Below are 24,148 nucleotides of genomic sequence, written 5' to 3'. Positions count from 1 at the left end.
TGTGAGGCTGAGTAAGAAGTGCAGCAGTAAGAGAAACTATAGGATGTAGAATACTACAGGAGTGAATTGAACAGAGAAGATTAAGATGGTTTGGGCGCTTACAGAGAACACTAATTGAATAGTAAAAAAAGAGAATTTTAATTTAAATACAACGAGAAGAAAACCTAAACAAAGATAAAAAAAGATGTTAATTTGTATGAAGAAAATTCTGTAAAAGAAATTAGAGATGGAGAAATTTTTCAATGAGGTATGATAGAAAAACTGAATTAAGTGTAGGTGTATGTATGCTGCCCAACCCAATAACTTCTGGATAAAGTGAAAGGATGATTTTGATAATGATGTTTTTGGGAGTGAATGAACCAAGTACATAGTTTTTAGGGAAAGGCTGAATAAAGGATTTCTAGATAAAATTACAAGTATGAAAAATATTATCGTTCTTTGATGGTTGTTTGGTTTTAAAACAAAAAAAAAAAAATATGATTTTATGCTAAGACTTTACTAAGCCATATTGTAAAATCCCCAAAAAAAAGTATTCTTAATGTTCTTTATTATATGTTAACTAATATTGTTATCCATGAATATTACAACGTTAAAGTATCAGCAATAGCTAAGGACTGAATAATAGTTTGCAATAAGCAATAATTCAGGTTATCTGTGTTTACCTTAATTATTTTTTTAAAAAGTATTTAAATAATATTATAATAATACTGATATTTTACAGTATGATTATAAGTATATAACCAGTGTTTCTAAAACCCCTCAGTGTAGATTCTACTCTAATAATATAATTATGTAATAATAAACAAAAAATGAATATAACTGACCAAGATTCATAAATGGCATGGTAAAATCAGCATCTTGTTCTCTTTCTCTAGTTATAGTAATATCAGCTATAGCAAGATCTGCCCTCTGAAATAGAAAAAAAAGATTGATGATGTTGTTTACTGTATGTTATTGTATGAAACATTTAAATAATATTCTTTTGCTTATATCATAATTTTTCAATAGTCAGAAAATTTATTATTTATTTTATTAACTTTGTGGGTTGAATGATTTTCTAATATTTTTCATTTTCCAATTTTGCTGACATTGTCATTATAGTAAGATCTTTATTAATTGAATAGCTGCCTGGAAGAATGTTGTAAGGTACAAAACTGTCAAAGTTGCTTTTATTGTTGAATAATGTTGTAAAAGACAAAAAGAATCATTAGCTGCCATCTAATGGATAACATTTGTACTACTTTGGTTAGTTTTCTTAGTTTACATTTTTTGTTGGGTGGAAGATGGCTGATCAGTGTTCTGTGAATATGAGTGAAAGCTTAATTATAAACTTAAACGGGAAAAATTGAAAACTTAGAATGTAAGAATGGAAAGACAATCAAAGAAAAAGACAAAAAAAATGAAGGAATAGAATACATAAACTGAAAAGACACATTAAAATCAGCTGTTCAACATTCCAAAGTGGTAAGTGGAAAAACATTGTATTACCATAACCTTATATTATAGACTAATGCATTATATGAAATTACTGTAGTCTACTGATATAATTAACTTTGTACATATTTTTATTTTATTAAATTTTAAAAAAGTTAAAAATTAATATTATTTAATATAAGATTCTTTATCCTGGTTATTAAATTGGTTTTTATTTCATTTCTGTAATTGAATTAGCCAATTTTTTTACTGGCCCAAAACATAATATTATTTTGTTTATATTAAACTTTAAACATTTTTAATATTGAAACTAATTCACCAAAATAGTACTTATAGGTGTTAAAATTTATTTTTTTAAAATCTTATTCTAATTTTTTATTTGTTCCTTGCAATAAAATAAAATAAAAGCCCTAGTTCTTAGATTTTGAATTTAATATTGTCTGTGATTTTATTAATATATAATATACATTCACTGATGATGTTTATTATTATATGTGCATAATATATATTATCATTTTGTTATACAATAATATTACTTTCAATAATATTAAATAAAAATATTTACTTTTCATTTTTGCTACTTGTTATTTGTTTCAGATTTGTTTGGTTGTTTCTCTGTCTTAGACAGGATTTGTAAATCTGACCAGGAGTGTGAAAATATGCAGTTTGAAGAAAAAATGAATATATTTAGACACTTCAGAAATTTAGACACTTTAGAAATTTACCTGTGAATGAGGAAAACACTTACTTAGTACAATGCATGTAGTTAGAAAAACCAAAGAGACATAAGATTACGGAGAATACTTCTAGACGACATGCTTCATTTAAGTATTTTTCAAATACAACATCAACTGGTCAAATAAGAGTGTGTTTAAAAAATCTGTGAGACATTACTGGAATAACACCTTGTAAAATCCAAGTTTTACAAAATAAAATGAAATATGGTTTGACAGATTTCTCTGACTGTAGAGGCAAACACAAAAATAGACCCCATAAAATTGAAAAGGAAAAAAGAGATCTTGTTAGCCAACATGTTATGAGCTTTCCTAAGCAAGAAAGCCATTATTCTCACAATAAGACTGCCAAAGAATGTCTTCCAGCTAATTTGTCAGTAGCAAAAATGTATATTTTATTTACAGAAAAATATCCTGATTTAAAAATGTCTGAATTTTATTATAGACAAGTTTTTAATGATGATTTAAATTTATGTTTTGGGCTACCAAGATCAGACTTGTGATAAAAATTTTATTGTTCTTACTGCTGTAGAATTGGATAGCGAATGAAATAGAATTGCTTTGAAAAGTAAATTGCATCACAGAAAAGCAGAAAGCATCAATAAATCTTTAAAACATGACAGAAGCAGCAAAATTACTTAAAAACAATAATGTTTTGTGTACTGACATGCAGCAAGTTTTATTTTGTCCTACACTTTCACATTCAAATATATTTTACCAAAGACAGCTATCTGTCTACAGTAGTTGCATCCATAACATTGGAAAAAATAAAGTAACAATGAATGTATGGGATGAAACAGTGGCCAAAAGAGGGTTAATGAAGTAGCTTCTATGTTATTAAGTTGTGTTAGAAAATATTAAACATTTAACTGCTGGCTAATATTGGAAGTTGACAATATGGTCAGACTGTTGTATTGGTCAAAATAACAACTGGCAAATTATTGATCTTTATCAAATGTTGGTGAATAAACCATCTTTTTGACAAATTGACCAAAAATCTATAGCAAGTGGACACAGTTTTATGCCTTGCAATCGTGATTTCTCTTCGATTGAAAAGAAAAAATGATGAGTTTCTGTACTCTTTGAATGGGTTGAAATTATTGCATGATCAAAACAAAGTAAACCATTTGAGGTTAAGATTATGCAACATGAAGATTTTTAAAAAATTGATATTATTGAAAAAAAAACAAGATAAACCATCAAAATTACAGAATCTGTATGGAACCAAATAACAGCTGACGATCCTGTTTCCATTAAAATACAGTCAAAACACAATACCCTGTGTACATCAAAGCTTTTTCCATTAACTAAAATACAGCAAGGGAAAATGGACAAAGTTACAGATGTAATGCCTAATGATTTACCACCACTTTATACTGGGCTATTGCCTCTATCAAAAGAAAAGAAAAAAAATCTTTGCGGTATGATTAAATACTTACCTCCCGACAAAGGATATGAAGAATTTTATTTAAATTTTACTTAAGTGTGATAGTAATAAATAATATTATATTATCTTTAATGACAAAAATAAAAAAATAAAAAATGTATTTTTTAATTTTTATATTTTATAACTTTATTTTCATCATATTTTATTTTATTTTTTTATATTTACATTGTGAGGAATAATCTAAAAATATATTTTAACTGTTTTTAACTTTTAAATGATTAACAAAGTTATTATTTTTAAATGGATTAATTAAATCATTTGATTTGTACCTTACAACGTTTTATTGTCTTATACCTTACAACTTTATTTCACAACTGAAATCCAAAAGCTTCTGGTTATTATTCTAGTGAGGTTTTTGTAGCACAAAATATACAGATTCATGTTCATTTTGTCTAAACATATCATTTAAGATAAATAAAGAAGAAATATATTTTAATTCTGGTAAAATACATTTTTTCAGTTCTTGTAAAAGTTTATTTATATGCCTTACAGCATTCTTCCAGGCAGCTATTCAATTAAGGAGAAATTGTCTTCTCGTTCATAACAACACTTTTATGATTGACTGTTTTATAAATTTTATGAAATCAGTTGATTACTAACTACATAGAATGTTGTGATCTTCACAAAACAAAAATCTTTGTCACTTATTCAACATCCTATGTTACTGAACATTTTTATAGTGGTTCTAACAAATTCTAACTGAAATTTTCAGATAATTCCAGGATTTTCCAGGACTAACTGCACATCTTCAGGTTAATTTAACAAATAATTTCAAAAATTAACAGTTAGTAGTTAGTAGCTAGATAGTTAGCAGTTAGTAGTTTACATTTTGAACAGTTAGTTAAAAAATTAAATAAATCATAGAAAAACATCTGGAAAGGAAAAAATAAAATTTGAAGTTTATATAGTTAATGAATACTTAATAATGTAATTTTTATCTGTATAATTTTTTTCTCTGGCAGATATTTTCAAAAATTTTGGTTATCATAAGAAATAACATGCAAACATCAAGATGAACAAAAAAGAAATATATATATATATAATGTATGGTAATTCTAGTTTCATATATCAAGACCAATATATTAAAATATTACTAAAGCACATTTTGAGGTAGACAATGGTTAATTATTTAAGTTGAAACCATAGTTTTCAATTCAGTAAGCCCATTATTTTTGTAAATTGGAAGTAATAATACAATCATTATAAAAATAAATCTGTTAATTAATTTACAAAAAAGGAGGTAATTAATTCAACCTATATATTATAAAAATACTTTTATTCTTATTAGCTGTATCCTACTGAAAACAAATTAATTTTTTTTAGTAATTAATTAATAATTATTATTAATAGAAGGTAATTTGTTACTACAAAACAGACTAGGTGTTGATAAACAGGAAGTCAACACCTTTTACAATTGTTAGGATGCAAATCTGAATAAATGCATTCTTCACTAAGTGGTAGTACACCAGTGTAAATGTATCAACCCTTTTAAACTGAAAACAATTATTATAATTAATATAAAAGTAAAACACACTTACCCCAGCTAATACTTCACCAATCATACCACTCCATTTACCAGTTTTGGGATCTGGATTACCACTGCTTTTGTCAGCTTGTATGTGAAATGTGTAATTAAAACCACATATTAAAGATAATTCTTGTATTAAATCTATACCAAATCCTTCAAATCTGCCATTACCAGACAATTTTTGACTAGTTTCTTTTAACATTCCATAAGGATGTGTCTGAAAATAATTACATAATTTATTTGAAAAACAATTACTACAATAACTTACTGGTAAATAATATCATCAGCTTAAACCAATTAAACGATATTTTAACTATATATAAAAATTTATAATAATAAAGAGTCTATCATAATTAATTAATACATTAGCTGCAGCCATTGCTCAGGATTCAGTGGTAAAGAGCAAGTGAAGGTTAACATTCTTCATTAGCCCTATCTTTTTATTTCAATTGTTATCACGTATATAGAATTGACCAAGAATTTTTATCATTGCAATGAGTGATTATTTTAAACTGATCTCCATGTTAAAGTAGTAATGTCTTAGCCTTTCACCCAGAGGTCCCGGGTTCAAATCCTGGTAAGGCATGGCATTTTTCATATGCTACAAAAATTTTATTTCTATATTCCATGCACAAGTTTCATGCTTATATGGCGATATCATAAAAAAGAAGAACCTTGCACTTAAAGTTACTTCAAAATACAAGCAATTCAGAAGTGATACCATATTATTACAGGTTATCAATTTCAGAGCCCAAAATTTCACTTTAAAAAAAAAATAACTATTTAACCTAACAGTGCTTGAATACAAAAAACCATCAAAGTAGTGAGGCAGGTGTACCAGTAGATATTTTTCAACAAATATGCATAAATAAGGTGTCATCAGGGAATGATTGATTAAAATTGAGGAGAATTTTATGCACAGACCTAAACCTCAATGCATAAATGATTTGAGTTTCTGATCCATCTTTAGGAACTCATTATTATAGTTTAAAATATTTTTATAAATACAAGTAAAATCATTTTTGAGGAAAATATGATTCCATTGAGACACAGCTCAATGGTTCAAAGGAATAGTGTTATCACTCTCAAGTTAAGAGGATCAAGGGATTCCTAAGAAAAATGTTTTTAAGGAACATCATCTTATAACTAGTTACTTCTTTCTCTACAGGCAAAAAGGTCCCAAATTTTAAAAATTTAATTATAATTAAATTAGATAATTTCTTACAACATTGACTATTAAGTTATTCCTCTCACTGTGTGAAAAATACTAAAAAAAACTTATACTTCCTACAAAAATGTATACAGTACAAAGTTTTGGATTAAGTACATTCAGATCAAAGTAACTGAAATTTACTACTTACGTAGTCTTTCTGTAAGCAAATGGAAGTAGTTCAATAATGAAATTGACCTTTTACCAAAAATGTCTTTTTGAGAGCCTTTTTCAGGGCAAGAAGTATAAATAAACTAACGTACATTACAATTTTAATTAAAAATTACAAAAATTCTACATACATCTGAATTAGCTTTTGCTCTAAATCAAACCTCTTCAGAAACTGCTGCTGGAAGCACAGTATGTTTTTATATTATTCAATATGATTGATCTCTAGACACTGCGAAAATATTCATGAAACTTAAAAAAGCAGTAAGTTTTCTTCTTTATTTGATTGATAGTTATAATAATATTATTACTACTCACACCAAAAGATATCATCAAATCCTTTAAAATTAAGTAAAATAAGCAGTGATATCAAAAAGTATCCCAATACTAGTCACAGAATATAGAATACAGAAAGGGTAAGATCAATACTTTTTATTAGCAAAAATTGAGTTCTTGGACTAACTACTTGATTTAAATGAGTATGTTTTTATTTGTACCGACTCTTCATAATGCCTACATACTAAACAGTACCAACAGCATATGGAATAAATGTATATAACATCACAAACATGTGTAATTCACAATATTTAACACACACTTACAATTGCAATGAGTACAATGAATGTCATATTTCGAAGATCAGGTTTATCATTTAGACTTGTATCTCCTGAATTTGCCATAGCTGTTAGATTAACACCTTCTGTTGTATTCCATGTACCCTTTCTACGCAGGCCATCTCTGGTTAGCTCTATTATATCTAGTTTAAAATTTGTGCGAAATCCTTGGTGATCAAATTTTATAATACCAGACATTCCTTTCAATTCACTCTGAAAAAACATCAGAGGAAAATATTTAAATTACTGTGCATCTTAAACAACATAATGTGTTTTTAGTTATTTGCTGTATATTTAATATCCAAAGTAATACATTAAAAAACTGTACAAAACAAATTTATATACAAAGTATACAGTTAATGGTGGTAATATTGAAATAAAGCAAGGGATTGTATCTTTTATAAAAGTTTAATTATTTACTTATGAAACAGCAAAGAGTCTAGTTATATGTGTTTCTGAGTTTGCAAATAATTCAATTTATTATAAATATGAATCACTATAGAGAAATATTACAAAATTGACCAAGCAAAGTTTTTTTATGTAAAAATAGGTTTAAAAAGTCTAAAATAAGTTAAAAATCTTTTAAAAACCTTGTCTTTACGTTGAAACAATCTGAACCTCTGTCTCTTTACAATTTCCCAAAAACTGGAAAGGTTGAATATTAGACAGAAAAAATACTATTGCAGCTTGTGTGCACTATAAAATAAAAATTTGTCATTCTTAATGCTAAAAAACTAAGGGAAGTAATAAGAATTTTTTAATCTCTCTCACTCTCTCTCTCTTTTTGTTTGTATAACTTATACATAAACCTTTTTTATTTAGATTGCAACCTTAAAGTAATATTAAAATTTTCACATAACGAGGGTTATTTTCTGCTAGTTAATGAAATTATAATATATGTATTTATTATTATCATTTTTAGAAATATATTCTTTGTAACTGCACATTTTTACATTTCTGATAACCTAAGTTTAGACATCTTAACAATAAATTATTAATTTTTTTATAAATTTATAAGATCAGTGTTCTTATATTTTATTAACAAAAAGATTTTTCCACTTAATTTGTTTTATAAATTATTCTGTCAACATTTAAAACCATGCAATTTGCCATATATAAAAAATAGGATATATCATTAATTTGTTTTGAAAATTGTACACTAGAAAACTTTAATCGCGTTTCATTTTTTTACAAGAAGTTAATTTGTTTCAAAAACTTATACAATAAAAATTCAGAACCATAAATTTTAATTTTTTTATATATAAAAGGAGAATTCATTTACTAATTTGTTGAATAAAATTTCATATTCAAAGATTTTACCCCATAATTGTTCACTATAGTTCAATTTAAAGTAGTAGTATTTATTTTTATTATTTCAAAAAAACTTTTCCTCAACTGGCGATAATATTGTTAAGTTGAAACTATCAAAAATATTTGTAGAATATTGCAATATAAGGTGTCTATTAAAAACAGTAAAATCTTACTAATCTAATGGCATAACTTATTATATTTTTTTAATCAACTGAAATTAATAAAAATAGAGTAAATATTTTAATTTCGGTTGAGAAATATTTTTTCATATCTTTTGTGCTCCTTGTTGCATTTTTCAGCTGCGGACAACAGTATTATAAAAATAAGTAATTCACTATACAATAATTTCAGATATAATGCAACTCCAACCTTCTTTTTTCCAGAACCATGGACAAACTTTATTGATAAATTTTATTTAACTGCAAAAATATGTTAGATTTTTTGCTAATGCAAGTTGATACTAACTTAAGGATACAAAATTTACATACCACTTTCATATAATTAATTATACTGTAGCCGTGATCCCATGATTTTTCGTCAGTACAATTTAAACTTTTCACAGCAATTTGACTTTCTTCTAAGTGACTCAGAGCTTCAGCAAATAATGCAACTGCATCAAATATCAACAAAGTTTCAACCTGGAAGAAAAATTTTATATTGTGCAATTAATTAAAATATGAACCTATTTTTATATTTTAATTTTTCAAATTTTGGATTATTTTTTTTTCAATAATGTTTAACATATTCATCACTTTGTATGATAATCTGTGTAATATGAATGGGAGTAGTTTTAAAAAACACTTTAAATATGTACCTAAAAATTGCTGGACATAAAAATAAAAAGTAAATGAAAAATTCAATAAATCAATAAGTCCGTTTTAAATAATAATTTACGTAATGAAAAGTTAGTAGAAACTACGAGTAACTATAAATTATCATACAATGCTATTAAATTTCATTTTAGCTGCCAATATTTTATCTGTAGTTAAGTTCTTGATTACTATTGCCCAGAAATCAGAACCATATTAATACAGGTGATGCCATGACTTAATAAAATTTTATTTTATTGTTTTTCTTGCTATACTTTTTTAAGTTTTTGGATAAAATTTACAGTTTATTTGTTCAGTTTTTCATTTCTATCAGCATAATAACCATATGAAATACTGTGTTCTTTGTTTTGTAGCAATTACAACTTCTGTCTTTCTTCTTTCTTCCTACATCATATATGATGATGAACCAGTGAATTGAGAAAATCTTCATTAAGGGAACTAAACAAATTGAGTTTAGGAAATATACAAGTTGTTTATACAAAAAAAAAGTCAAACTCCAGTTTACACACATTTCTGTGAGTGTTTTTTTACATTTCTGTGTGGAGTTATAAATATAATTTTTGTCATTATGAAAAACCTGCAATTTTTTTAGTGGAATAAAGAAAGAGTAATTACTTAATTATTAAAGAATTTAAATAATTGTTATTGAAAAAATAATAATATTTAAATGATATGCTTAATATTCTGATGAAACATCAGAGCTGTTTCATGTTGATTGAATCATATTTTTTAATTACAAGTTACCACATGCTAATGTATTTTTACTGGCATGTTTGCCTATGACTGTTTTGCTCATAGTTTATTCTTTTTTGGTTTTGTACTCGTAGAATAATTTATATCATTTCAGTTGTTTTCTTAAAATATTTATTTCAGTAATTAAATGTTAATGATATGAAATTTTTGTATTATACATTAGTTTGTTTAATTAGAGTGTTTTTATTTATTTATATATTTCCATTTGGTGTTGTGTAAAACCTGAATATTTATAAAAGCATTTTTACGGGTCAAATTTAATTTTAAATGAACAAACAAAATTTCAAATAATCATTAAATCGGCTTCAAATTTTGAAGAAAAAAAATATAATAAAACTACAAAAAGATGGAATTCTGAGAAATTTACAGACAAAAATTCACTTATATAATTTTAATGCAAACAGTGTTTGTTTGGATAAATTTTGTTTTCCCTTAAAAATAATAGTTGTACTTACATGAAGATCTGACACATCTTCAAGAACATAAGGACAGTTATCTTCATTTTCTGAATCTTCGGAACAGTTTCTCCAGTTAGCCATTAAGTGTTTGATATCCTCATCATCTGGATCAATCATTCTTATTCCTGTTATATTTGTACCACCATGCATAAAAGGTTCTAAATCTATAGTATGCATATCCTGAAAATAATTTTTTTATTTTTTCTGATAAACTGTTAATGGAAATAATAATTTAAAAAAAAACAATAAATAAATCTAATATAAATCATACTTATTAAATACAATCAGATGTATCATATACTAGAAGACTACAGCTTGGTAAGTCTAGCATGCAGGTAGAGATAGTGAATCCAGTGGCAAATCATCTGATTTAGTTTTGGAAAATCAGAAATAAAGATAGAAAATTGAGATAATCTAGTAATTATTAAGGATTCCTTTGAGCTTTATGAAGGCGATAAAGGTGGGATTGTTTGTAGTCCTTTTGGACAAATAAGGGGCATTATTACGTCTTTGTAAAGATGTACATTACAAAACCATCAGATTTATGCAAATTGCATATTAATTCATCTTTCTTTATTTCAGAAATTGAGGCAATAGATATTTCCTAGGTGGTGTGTTAAGAACTAGTAGAGTTTCAAATAGGTGATATTGAAAAACTTTTGAAATTCAAGTTTCTTTCTATAGGTAAACATTTAAATGTTATTACTGTAGATAATTTTACAGTACTAAGATGGATAGACAATAGTCCAGCACGTTCAGTATATTCATATTATGAAGCCAGCTACTGTGGATATTATCATTTATTACATACAATACATAAAAAAGAAATAATTGTTTTATTACGATCTTATAGTGTGAGTCCAATATATCCATGCATGGTGTGGGTCTCATAGGTTGCATGATTGACCATTACCCACATGGCTTTGATTACAAATGTTGATAGTCACGAATCCTTAATTAATATAGATCTAAGTCATACCAAGAAAGTTGGAAGGCTACATTAAAATGGGCAAATGTAACTGACAAAAAAGAAAAGAACTGTTTTTCTAGTAAACTTCATGCAAATTAAGTTGTAGTTTCAAATTTATAGACTACATTAAAAGATACACTGAAAATAAAATGTGATAAAGTACCTAAATGCTTTAATCATTGTGATGGCATGATGGTTCTTCTTTTTTAATAATAAAAATCATAATTTATTGTCAAATGAACATATACTTTTATTAGAAAACTACCACCTTAATGACATTTCTAATTTCCCTGAAGAAGAAAATTGATTACAGGCTTGAAAATATCTTCTATTTGTTGGGGAATAGATCATGATTATTTTACAATACTATTAATGGTTTATAATATTTTATGTTGTTTAATACTCATCTAAAACACTTATTTTGATTTGGATCAGATCCTTAACATAACAAAATATGAATTTTAAATAACATTTTGTATAAACATTTAAGAAATGTATAATTTCTTAAAATTTTAAAACCTTATGGCACAGATAAAAACAAAAACGATACTGCTTTTTTGAACTACACTCAGCTGATTAATATAGCTTAAAATAATATTTATATCAACTTAATAACCTTCATAACAAAGGTGAATAAAACATATTCAACAAATTACTGTTGTATTACTCACCAAATCTGTAATAATATAATTCATATCATCACCCATTAATCCAACCTGGAGTGCTTGTTCTAAAACATCATATAGTTTTTTAGTTGAACAATCAAGAACAATATTTTTCTCACCAGCATTTTTAATCCTTCGCAAAAGAGGCCTACATAAAAAATAAAAATCAACCATGAAAATATTTTAAAAACTAAGTCCATTTATTAATTTGCAACCATGAAATACTAATAGAGAATAAGCCACGTGAGAATCACTAGTGATGTAGTTGGTTATTGCTGATCAGATTCCATTAGTAAGGCTATTCTTTAAAAAATGCAAAAAAAACCAAGCAACAATTCATTTTTATTAAACATACAAACAAAATCTAGGTGTGAAATATAATATAACTAAAATGTGTCAACATCATTTCAATTAATTATTAACATTCTGTGGTTAAAAAAATAGAAAATTAACTAGTATTGATTAATCATTTTTTATTATAAATAAACCCCAGACAAAGTAGGATTAAAAAGTTCCTTCAAAAAGATGATGAACATCAAAGATTCCCCAGACTCTAAATTCAAAATATGAAAAAATCAACAAAGTCAATAAATATCTGGGAAAAATAATCTAAATTGATAGTTTAGATAAAGAAGCCATTCAAACAATAATGAGAAGAGTGAAATTGATCTATCAAATAACAAATTTGATAAATAACAAGTTTGAATGAGATTGTTTCTCCTATCCTTGCTTCCCTGTTTAATTGGAGCTTGTCGTCTTCTTCTTTTCCGTCCCTATGGAAACACGCAGTTCCTTACTCCTATACCTAAGCCTGGTGTCCCTTCCCTGGATAATTTCAGGCCTATTTCTATCATCGGTACTTTTTCCAAAGTCTTCGAGAGGATTCTATTTAGACATGTTTATGACCATGTTCTCCCGATGTTGTCGTCATTTCAGCATGGATTTATTAAAGGTCGTTCACCAGCTTCTAATTTGGCCGCCTTTTTGCAGGATTCAGTTAATGCAATTGAGCATAGGGGTCAAGTAGATGTGATATATTTTGATTTTACCAAAGCTTTTGACAAGATACCCCATCATTTGTTGTTAACAAAGACCAAGGGCTTCGGCTTCAGCGATCGTTTTAATGATTGGCTATCCTCTTATCTTCGTGACAGGCGTTTTTCGGTTCGTTTTGGTGGACAGATGTCTGAGGAATCCTTCTTGGCTAAGTCTGGAGTGCCGCAAGGCTCTGTTTTGGGTCCCCTTCTTTTTATTATTTTTATAAATGATATCGGGCATCTTTTGACGTGCAATTTTCAGATGTTTGCGGATGACGTCAAAATATATTGTCCGACCAGAAATAGTATGGATCACCTGTTGCTACAATTGAATATCAACAAGGTTGTTGAGTGGGCTGACCGCAATTGTATGCCCTTGAATTTTCAGAAGACCAAACATTTGACTTTGTCTCGTAAGACGTCGAGCTCTGTTTTCAGCTATAGGATTGGTACGCACGTTATTGTCGCTGAGACATTGGTTGAGGACCTTGGGGTTTTATTTGACGCGAACTTGTATTTTCACGAATATGTTGCTCGGATTGTCAGTAAAGCACGCCGGGACCTTGGTCTTGTCCTTTGGATTTGTGGACGGTTTAGCAATATTTCCACTTGTAACCTGCTGTACAAGTCTTTGGTGAGGAGTCGCTTGGAGTACTCGACCGTGGTGTGGAATAGTACACAACGTTTTGCCTCTGATCTGGTTGAGTGTGTTCAGGATAGGTTCTTGAACTGGATGCGTTTTAAGTTTGGAGATTGTTTTGTTGGTGCTAATAGAGAGGATATGTTGAGGCAATTAGGCCTTTCCAGGTTATCTGATAGAAGAATGTACTTTGACTTGGTTTTCTTTTATAAAGCTCTGCACAACAGACTTCCGACGCATTATCATGTTGTCTTGCGGAACCAGGCCAGGTCAGTGAGGTCTTTTAGGCAATTTGTGACGCCGATTGGTTCCACCGTGTCTCCGATTGAGCGGTGTACCAATATGGCAGTGGAGTTCCAGGATAAGCTAAGCTTTTGGGAAAATGAGGCAGCCTTCGTTAATAATTTGAGAGGGTTACGTGGCGATGGATCATTGTTCTTGGTGTGATGCTCACTTTCATGATTTTAAAATTATTGTTTTTTTTTTAAGGATTATTGCTTATAACTTGTTTTATTTGGAATGTATTAGTAATGTTGTCTTTTTGTTTTTGGATGTTTTCATCTATGTGTTTTTATTATCACTCCGTAGCTACCGTTTTTAAAGTTCTAATTATTTTTTGTATTTGACTGTATAATTGTTATTATTATTATTATTGTGTTTTGAATATTGTATTTTTAATTTATATGTGGGTTGTTGACTTGTGGCTGTTCTTTTGTGACTTTATGTGATATTGTGCGGCATACAAAGGTTTTGTAACTGTTCTGTTGCACAAACAAGGCAAATAAAAAAAAAATAAATAAATTTAAAAAAAAAAAAAAAATTATCATCATTATTTAAAATTCATCAACAGAATGGTTTTGTTTCCATAAACTAAAATCATTTTATTTATACTTACGTAAATTGGTTGGAAGATTTTTCAAATGCTTCAGCAGTTTATTAAAAATGACAACGGAAGAATAATAAGGCCGTTAATTGTAAGTTAAAGTTCTCTGTTTTGTTAAAAAAATGTAGTTCTGTTGACTGGTAAAGGTGGATATTGTTAATTTTTAAGAATAACTGGTCGTTCTTTTTAGCAAAGATTCCATATACATAAATATAAACATAAAAACACAAAAGTTAACATGTTTAATTTTCTTAATATAGGTATACATGAGTTAAACTTACTGGTGCTAGATAATGATCTTACAGCACATTTTTGTTCTTAAAAACTAATTTTGACTTTTTGAGGAAGGCCCAAGAGATACATTACACGGTACTTTATATGAGAATATTTATAAGTATAATTAATATTTAATAGCGATTAGAAGCTAAATATTTTATTAAAGTACTTCAGAGCAAAACAGTATGGCTTGATTTTGTTACAAATGAAATCAAATGAATTATTAAATGAGAACTTCTTACCTAATAAAACAGAGAAACAATACATGACTACTACTACTATACATTATACAGAATGTAAGAAACAGAAAGAATTTGAAGACATTTTCTGCAAGAGAACATCTGAGCTGTCTAACAAGACAATCTGAATACAGAAACAGGTTTCAATTGTTTTTTACTATATTTTACATTTTACTGTCTTAATCTTTATTATAGTTATTGTAAATTTATTTTGGATGAGTTAAATGCACATTATTATTATATGAGATTTACTAAAAAAACTTCCAGCTGTTCAGTGAGAGATATTTTAACCCAAATTGTTTCATATTTATCATTACAAGAGTTACCTTTTGTAATAAATAAAGCAATTTTATTTGTTTTAATTACCATTGCCTGATTTCAATACTGGGTTATGTTGAGTAAGAATTTAATAAATATAAATCCTGAACATCTCAACACATTTGAATAATGCTTTTTATACATGAAATTCAAGAACTGAACCAACAACATATAGATTGAATACAAGTACATTATTTGTTACGTTCTTCAGTTATCCTAATATTTTTAGGATTTCCTTTAATTCTAAAAAAGAAGATTAAAATGAAAAATGAATAAAGATGCTTCTAATTTGTTATTTAGGAAGTGAGTTATTTAATTACTTTAAAGTATTATCAAATTTTGACATGCTGCTCAAGAAATTTTAGTTGAATCATTTTATTAAGAACACAATTATAAATTAATTTTATTTCATTTACATATATAACTTTCTTACCTGTTATTATCACTTGTTTCAAGTTGTCTAACTGTAACTGGATACCCTTTTTTGTCATAATATTTAAGTAAATTACTAAGTCGCATTAGGCCATCATTATCTTCATAAATTACAGTAAAACTTTTCCACTGGTTGATTTTAACTAGCTCAGCATAAACCTGTGCTTAGAAATTATTAAATAATTATTTATATTACCTGTATATAAACAATAGAAAGGGTTAACAATATTCAAAATTTAAAAGACTTAATATGAAAATCTTGATTTTTCAAAGTGAGAAATTAGAACTAATGTGCAATCCTTAATCAAAATGTCTGCTTAGCACAAACCTCTGTAACAGTGCAAATAAATAAAGTACCCAACAAAAATAGTGCAATTTTTAAAATATGAATTAAGATTTATTAAATAAATCCACTTTTTTTTAGTTTTTAAGGTTTTCTGTATTAATAATGTTAAATCCTTTAATTCAAATTTTATTTTGGTTAATTTGAATAATTTTTATTATGATAAAATAAATTAAAAATAATTTTTATTTAATATATTTCAAGTCAAACACAAAAAGTGTAAAAACATAATATAAAATATATTTTTATTTGTTCTTTAAAATACAAAATTTTGTAAGGAGTTGACAACTATTTCCAATATACAAACAATATACAGTATACATAGTACATAAATTATTTTGCAATGAATCAAATTAATCATAAAGAATAACTAACATATTCACTAATCAAAAGAAATAAATCTGTACACTTATTATCAATGTATCATAATATAACTATAATTAGCATATATATTCTAATTATAAATAAATTTATACTAATATAAAATAAATAAATTCATACTAATATAAATTCGTATATATATATATATATATATATACACCAATTTATTGTCATTTAATGTCCAATTAATAAAACTGAAATAAAAAACAATACCAAATAATTGCAAATGATAAAAACTAGAATACAGAAATTATATTTATTATTATATTATATTATTATATTTACTAATTATGCCTGATCACTCATTTAAAATAAATGATCTGATTTTTCAAGTAAATAATGCAAGTTACTTGCATGATTTTATCCATAAAATATAAAATGTTCTATATTATGGTGTTTTTCCTTAATCTCATCTATGTAGCATAATAAATATTTACTTTTACATGGGTGATAAAATGGACTTTCAAAGAAAATGGGTCATGTTTTTATGAAGCTATAAGAAGGTACATATTGTACAGTTGTCATTAATTCAAACTTATATAAGATATTTTTCCAGTATAATCTAAAAAAAACATCTTGCATGATATCCTAATTTGCGATTTAAATATTTTTACAAAACAAAAATATGGCTCATCCAGTCCATTTGTGCTGATTCTTCTGTGAATTAAGAGTTGTTTTGAATCCAGTAAAATTGTTAAAAGCCTCTAAAGTATTTCCCTGTTTTGAGGCTAATATCTGTTTGCCATTCCATTCTGCTTTCACTAATTTTTCTCTTAGCTGAGTGTATCATTGCAGAGGAACTCATTACCACATTGGTTATTCAGCATCACCAACTTACCGTAGCATGTTTTAGGCAACTTTCAAATTGACATTTTTTTTTAATAAACCATGATAAGATTCTTTTAAATATTATTTTGCATTTTACATGTGGTATCCTTCCAATTCCATTCTAATATGATTCAGAGTAGATCAAGGCCATTGAAATAGAGCTTTGAAAATCTGTACTTTGTAGTTTCCAAATGTTGATGCTATAAATATGCCCCAGTTTCAGATGCATATAAAAAAACTGATTTCACCATCAAACAAAAAGTTGTTTTTTTTTTCCATTAAACAGGATTATGATTTCACTCTAAACAGTATATTTCTAACAATCGCCACAGCAAGCCTGTCTTTTTGAATCACACCATCACCATTTTGATGAAGCATTGTTGATGATACAAAGTGACTCCAAAGTAATTTTGCCATTTTTATATATTATTGTCTTCATGTGTTTGGTTTTCCCTCCATAAAAACAATTGCTTTAGTTGTCTTTTATTCACTTCTAAATTGTTAATATTATAAAGTACTGTGCTAACAGCTGCAACTTTTGATAACCATCTACATATGGGTTAGGTAGGATGACAAGATCATCTACAAATAATAAAGAATTAACCTTGTTTTCATGATTAATGTATACTCCTCTAGCACCACTCTGCTCAAACAATTATACTAAATTTGAAGTAATGACAACAACAAAGTGAAATTGAGTCACCTTCCAGGTGACTCAATTTCAAAGTTTTGTTAGCTCAATTTTGCTACCATTTATACAGTTTTTTTATTTAGAATAATCACTTTTAAAAATATTATTCATTTTGAAACTTATACCTATGCTGAATAATTATTGAAATAACATTATGATTTATAGTAGAAAATTCTCATTTGAAGTCAACAATTGCAGTAATTAACATTCCTGCCATTCGCCTAAGGTTAATACTAATTAGTAAGCTAAGTACAAAAATATTATCAATGCATTCTCCCATATCTAAATACTCTACTCCTCTGGCAAAAGTTTCCTATTTTCCACCCACTGCATCAATCTACTATTTAGAATAAAAGAAAATAACTAGGCAATAATGTTTATTAGGGTGATCGCTCTGTAGCACTTAGGATCGGCCTCATCTCCAACAGGAGTAAATATGTGTATATTGATTTCTTTGTGGAGTTTGAGTTAAAAAGAATTTCTCATCAAGATGAATACATCTTAAATCATGTTAATATAGTACTTCTGAACCCAGTCAATAATGTGATTAAATAAAAAACATAAGTAGGAATAAGGCATTAACATAAAATTATTTCATGTTACCCCAGATATAATCTGAATAAATCATTAATAAATAAAATCAATACCTTTGACAATTGAGAGGGATGTGGATAAAGATTAATTAGGCATGCACCTCGTCTTTGTTCACTGTCAAATCTCATTTCAATGTGAGGAATTTCCATTGCATCACATATTGATTGCACATAATCTGTTGAAAGAGATGATTGTGGTCCAAATATTCCCGCAACACCCATTGACAACAGATCACATACTGAAATAATTACAAACTATAAAAATATTGTTGTAAATGTACCTTACAAAACCTACATGATAAATATAAATAAAGAGTTATGAGTTGTGAAAGGAAAGGATTTACCTGAAACTAAATTAAGGATCAATGAAAAAACTATTAGGTTTATTGTAAAGTAGTTACACTGGTCAAGAAACAAAATTAGTCCATGAGAATTCTTGGTCACTGTCAAGTAGATCAATGCATAAGTTTCTTTGATTGTCCTTCTGTTCTGTTGTGAGGTTTTTCAGCACCAATTTCGCACAAACCTTTCAAATCATCTGTCAAATTTGATGTATGGTGAAAGTGTTTAAATTTAACTGTTCACTCATCATTGTTATTGTTAAACGACAGTCTGATCTCACAAGAACCCTCACATGCTCAATGTTTTCATCGGATTTTGAAGGTCTCCCTGATTGAAGTTGAAGGTCTCCCTGAGCAAGGTTGAACTTAACTTGTTCTCGGCCTTCCAAAAATGATTTGTGCCAGCGGAAAACTTGTGCTCTTGATAAGCAATGTTCCCCATAGGCCTGTTTCAACTTTTCAAAGGTCACACTTGCAGATTCCCCAAGTTTAACTCAATACTTATTGTACAACGTTGCTCTAAATTCCGATTTTTCATTTTCATAACACACAACAAAAACACAACTTCACTGATGGCGCTGTCAAAAATAATGTGTTGGCTGAACGGAGTTGAAACTCATACTGAGCATGTGGAAAGGATGAACAACTGGTCTAGCACAGACCGGTAGACACAGCTTTGCCAGATCACTCACAGTGTTACCAATCTCATTACTTTTCTTACACACCTTGTATGTCAACTTTTCATTTCAAAAGTTCTAGCTTAGTCAAACCTTCACATTTCCCTAAGTTTCCACAGTTTAATAATTCAATTACAGACACCAAATTTCACTATATTCAATCTCACAATAAACACTTCTTGCAATCCAATACTAACAACATTTACAATATTACTGAATGATTCACTTATATTCTCTGTACATCCATGAAGAACTACTTTAATAGTGATGTATCTTTCTTTTCTTTCTTTCCTGTTTAGCCTCCGGTAACTACCGTTTAGGTAATTCTTCAGAGGATGAATGAGGATGATATGTATGAGTGTAAATGAAGTGTAGTCTTGTACATTCTCAGTTCGACCGTTCCTGAGATGTGTGGTTAATTGAAACCCAACCACCAAAGAACACCGGTATCCACAATCTAGTATTCAAATCCGTGTAAAAATAGCTGGCTTTACTAGGATTTGAACGCTGGAACTCTCGACTTCCAAATCAGCTGATTTGGAAAGACGCGTTCACCACTAGACCAACCCGGTGGGTCAATAGTGATGTATCTGCCATGCCTTTAAAATTGGCTAACATCAAAGCCTTGTTTTAACCAACATTTTAAACATAGTAAACAAAAATATACACATATTTTTTTCTGCTGGAATACTATTTTCTTTTCTCCAAGATATGCCATAATAATCATAAAGAAATGTCCAGCCAACTCATAAAGATGTTAACTAGCCTTTCAAAAATCCCGTTGGAAAGAGTTCTTCTGGCTGATTTTTGGCAGATGATTATGCCTTATGCTTATTGGTTAGATAAAAGAGTCATTTGTGAGTCTGCTGTGAGTGAATTACTACATCATAAAATACAATTAAACCAGAGTAAAAAATAAGAAGATTCAAAAAATTCTATTCATCATATGCACTAGATAGAGTTATGTTGATGGGAATAAAGCAGAAGGGGTGAATGCTAAAGAAACCAGAAGTTAAGGAGGCTAATAAAGATAATTAATTATTACACAAAATGATAAGTTTTTTCAAATGAATTAAACTAGATTTAGAAAATAACACAAATTTATTACCCACATAACTGTTATGTTACATTTGGGATCAAAATTGAAAATATTTCAAGGTAAGATAAAAATGTTTTAATTTGGTTAGTTTGACTTAAAACAGAATTTTTTGGATAGTTTTAATTTTCAAATGTGATAAACAACAAAATCTTGATGATAATAATATTGTATACTAGTTGCTCTAACTGAATTTTTTTTAATCAGTGAATAATAAAAGTAATAAAAATGTATTTTATTTATTATTGCACTTTGAATAAATTTTATTATGTGCTACTCCATATAGGAAAGAGGACTGCTGATTTACCATTTTATGACTCATGTTATGGTGCATATTAAAGGATACTGGTTGTACTTGTTTACAGTGTAGTTACAGGTTCGGGTAAGATCGTTATTGAGAAAAAAAAACACTCAAAATAAATGAAACTATATTAAAGTTTTTTTTTTATTCAGTTATTTACTTTTGCATTACATAATAAATCATCAAGGTGATTAGAAGACTGAAAAAGATCAAAAAGTGGATAGAAAACTCCAAAATATATTGCAAACAAGACTTGGATGAGAACTATTGCAATTATAAAAGAATGGACACGTTAGGGAAAAATTATTCAAAAACAGGAACACAACTCTCACTTAGACTTTAACTTCATTAGCAAGTTACTCCTAAGAATAAGTTATACTTTATATTACATTAATATTAAGCAGTAAGATTATAGCTAACTTACCTCTAGTGCCAACTTGAAAACTGTCATCTGCTTTAATTTGCTGTGTAAGTGCTTTCAGATTAGTATCAGGTAAAATTCTATCATTTTCATTCACCAAATCAACCGCATAATGAAATGCAAGTTCATTTAATCCAATATCATCTTCATCATAGGTATACAGTAGGCCCCCTTAAAAAGAAAAAAACAAAAACTGAATAAATCATAACTTTAGCTTCCTGAATTTGTAATGGACTATTAAATAATAAAAATCAAGCAAAATAGGTGAACAACCCATACATTACACAAAAATGTGTAATTATTGTTACAGTAAGTAAAATAATTTAAAGATGAAATTAAAATTCTTTCTGTAATTTACTTGGATTTTACATGTATTTTTCAGCACAGCTATTAATTATAATTTAATTATTACAGTTCTTTTACTCCACAATTACAATATTAATGTTTAACTAGTCATTTCAATTTATTATTACCCAACTGTTTGTTATTTTCATTGAAAAATTATTTTGGCAAGATTCAATTGTTAGCTCAACTTTCATGCTCTCTTTACAAATAGGCTCTGTTTTACCATGCATTAGCACTCATCCATCATATTTCCATAGCTGAATTGTTTAATTTTGCATTTCTTGATCTTCTTTTTTTCTGTGGTTTATTGGCCACCTTCCATCTCCAGTAGCCTGTATTAATTGCCTTGTAACTTTTAAATCAGCCCTCTCTCAGTCCTATTCATTACACAAATTTCATATTTTTTTTATTACTATTTCTTGAATTTACCTTTTACGCATGAACATTCTAAAAGAAGATGCAGATTTCTATTAAGCGCTCTCAATTATTTTTTCTTCTAATACCACTGCTATTTTGATCATCAATCAATAATAAACACTAATACTTATTACATTTTATAATAGTATTTTATTTTAAGGTCAATTCACATCATGAGAATCAAAATTGTGTAAGGTTAAGTTAGTTAACTGCTACCCGTACAATTTCAAGGACCTGCTTATCCATTAATAGAGCAAGTGCTGTAGAGACAAATTTATTTCATATTTCTTTACTTAAATTAACTTAAGTCATGATCATTTGTTAATCTTATTGTGTACACACTCCTTATTCTTGTAAGAATTGTTTGCAAGACTAAGGATTGTATGTAGCTAAGTATTACTTAGTTGATCCTTTATGCAAGTAGATGTTAGAGATGGAAATAGATGTCATCTTCCTTATGAATTATCTGTTGTATAATCCCTTGTTTTTAACAAAAACCTTTGTTAGTAATTTTCCAACTTGCTCGTAATAAAGTGACAATTATAAAATCATCTCTTAAATTTTGAAATGTTAACGTAACACGTAAATAGGCTGAGCTAGTAGCCTATTTATATTTTGCTTAAGCCCAACAAGTATAATTCAATTTACAAATAATTCTATAAATAGACTGACTGAAAGAAATTGTACTTTACTGTCACATCATAATGTAAAGGTGAAAAAAAACGTATAATTTCATTGTTATAACTATATGATTATAAACAATTACAAACTTTACTTTGTTTTTTTAATGAAATAGGCTTCAAATAAGCTAGATTGTGATGGTAAGTTTATGAAATACATGTAAGCAAATACTATATGTATTCAACTTAGGTACAATATACTAATCTGTACATGCTTTTAATGTTAAGTATGCAAATTTAGGTAGTTGAAATTAAACTATAATTAATCTTTTGTAACAGGTATATAATTTAATATAGTAAATTTTTATTATAATCTATTTAATGTATAATTATGTATAAATATGAAAAAAAATGATCTAGTGATATATTAACAATTAAAAAAATAGTTAATAAATTTAATACTTTTAAAAAATTAAAATTGTTACTTGAAAAATTGATACTTACCTATAGGTATTTCTTCAGGTAATCCTTCAATTGAAACACATGATACGAAGGTTAAAATTAATAAAATCGTTGTTTTATTAATCATTTTGAAAAAAAGAAAACTTTTTTATGTAACTGATAGATGTTTAGTTTTGCTAGGTTGACATTGTTTAAGAAAGAGAAATGTATATAGTACAAAAATAATTCACAATAATAGATCTTATAACTATAAAGAATTAGCAAACTTTAAAATTACCATGATTTTAAATCTACCAATGAATTAACTTATATTAATAAACAATAATCATATTAACATTAAGTTGCATTTTTTCTAAACAAAAAATTGATGGAACATTAGAACTCACTGTTCTGTCTGTATTCTTAGCACACAGGAAAGTCCAAACTGTTCTAATTTTAGAAGAACGGTATGGCAACATTTCAATATATTTGTTTATTTTACAGCATTCAATGTTTAATAGTATCTTGACTATACTAGTAAAATAATTCTCTGTTCATATTGAGTACATAAATTTATTGTTTTATGTACAACAACATTGTTTATTATAAAAACCAATTATTATTAAGATGAATAAATTTATTTAATTATAAAAAAGTTAAATAAAAATAGCTTCTTGATTGAATAAGATTGGGCTAGCAGATTGAC

The 24,148-nt window shown here is 27.5% G+C and overlaps 1 protein-coding gene across 1 annotated transcript in view; it reads right to left on the bottom strand.

The window, feature by feature from the left end:
• Nucleotides 1-23,875, bottom strand: part of LOC142327271 (glutamate receptor ionotropic, kainate 2-like) — a 41,902-nt gene extending 18,027 nt beyond the window's left edge. The window contains exons 1-10 of the mRNA XM_075370159.1: nucleotides 23,506-23,875; nucleotides 21,623-21,790; nucleotides 18,838-19,022; nucleotides 15,949-16,106; nucleotides 12,129-12,270; nucleotides 10,485-10,667; nucleotides 8,935-9,084; nucleotides 7,124-7,348; nucleotides 5,154-5,360; nucleotides 825-909 (exon numbers count right to left, since the gene is read on the bottom strand). Of these exons, the coding sequence (XP_075226274.1) occupies nucleotides 825-909; nucleotides 5,154-5,360; nucleotides 7,124-7,348; nucleotides 8,935-9,084; nucleotides 10,485-10,667; nucleotides 12,129-12,270; nucleotides 15,949-16,106; nucleotides 18,838-19,022; nucleotides 21,623-21,790; nucleotides 23,506-23,590 (1,588 nt within the window). The 5' untranslated portion in view covers nucleotides 23,591-23,875. The remainder of the gene's footprint in view (nucleotides 1-824; nucleotides 910-5,153; nucleotides 5,361-7,123; nucleotides 7,349-8,934; nucleotides 9,085-10,484; nucleotides 10,668-12,128; nucleotides 12,271-15,948; nucleotides 16,107-18,837; nucleotides 19,023-21,622; nucleotides 21,791-23,505) is intronic.
• Nucleotides 23,876-24,148: the final 273 nt, after the last annotated feature.

This window comes from Lycorma delicatula, chromosome 7 (assembly GCF_047948215.1).
Source record: "Lycorma delicatula isolate Av1 chromosome 7, ASM4794821v1, whole genome shotgun sequence".
Taxonomy (NCBI): Eukaryota; Metazoa; Arthropoda; class Insecta; order Hemiptera; family Fulgoridae; genus Lycorma; species Lycorma delicatula.
This window is presented reverse-complemented; position numbering and strand designations above follow the sequence as displayed.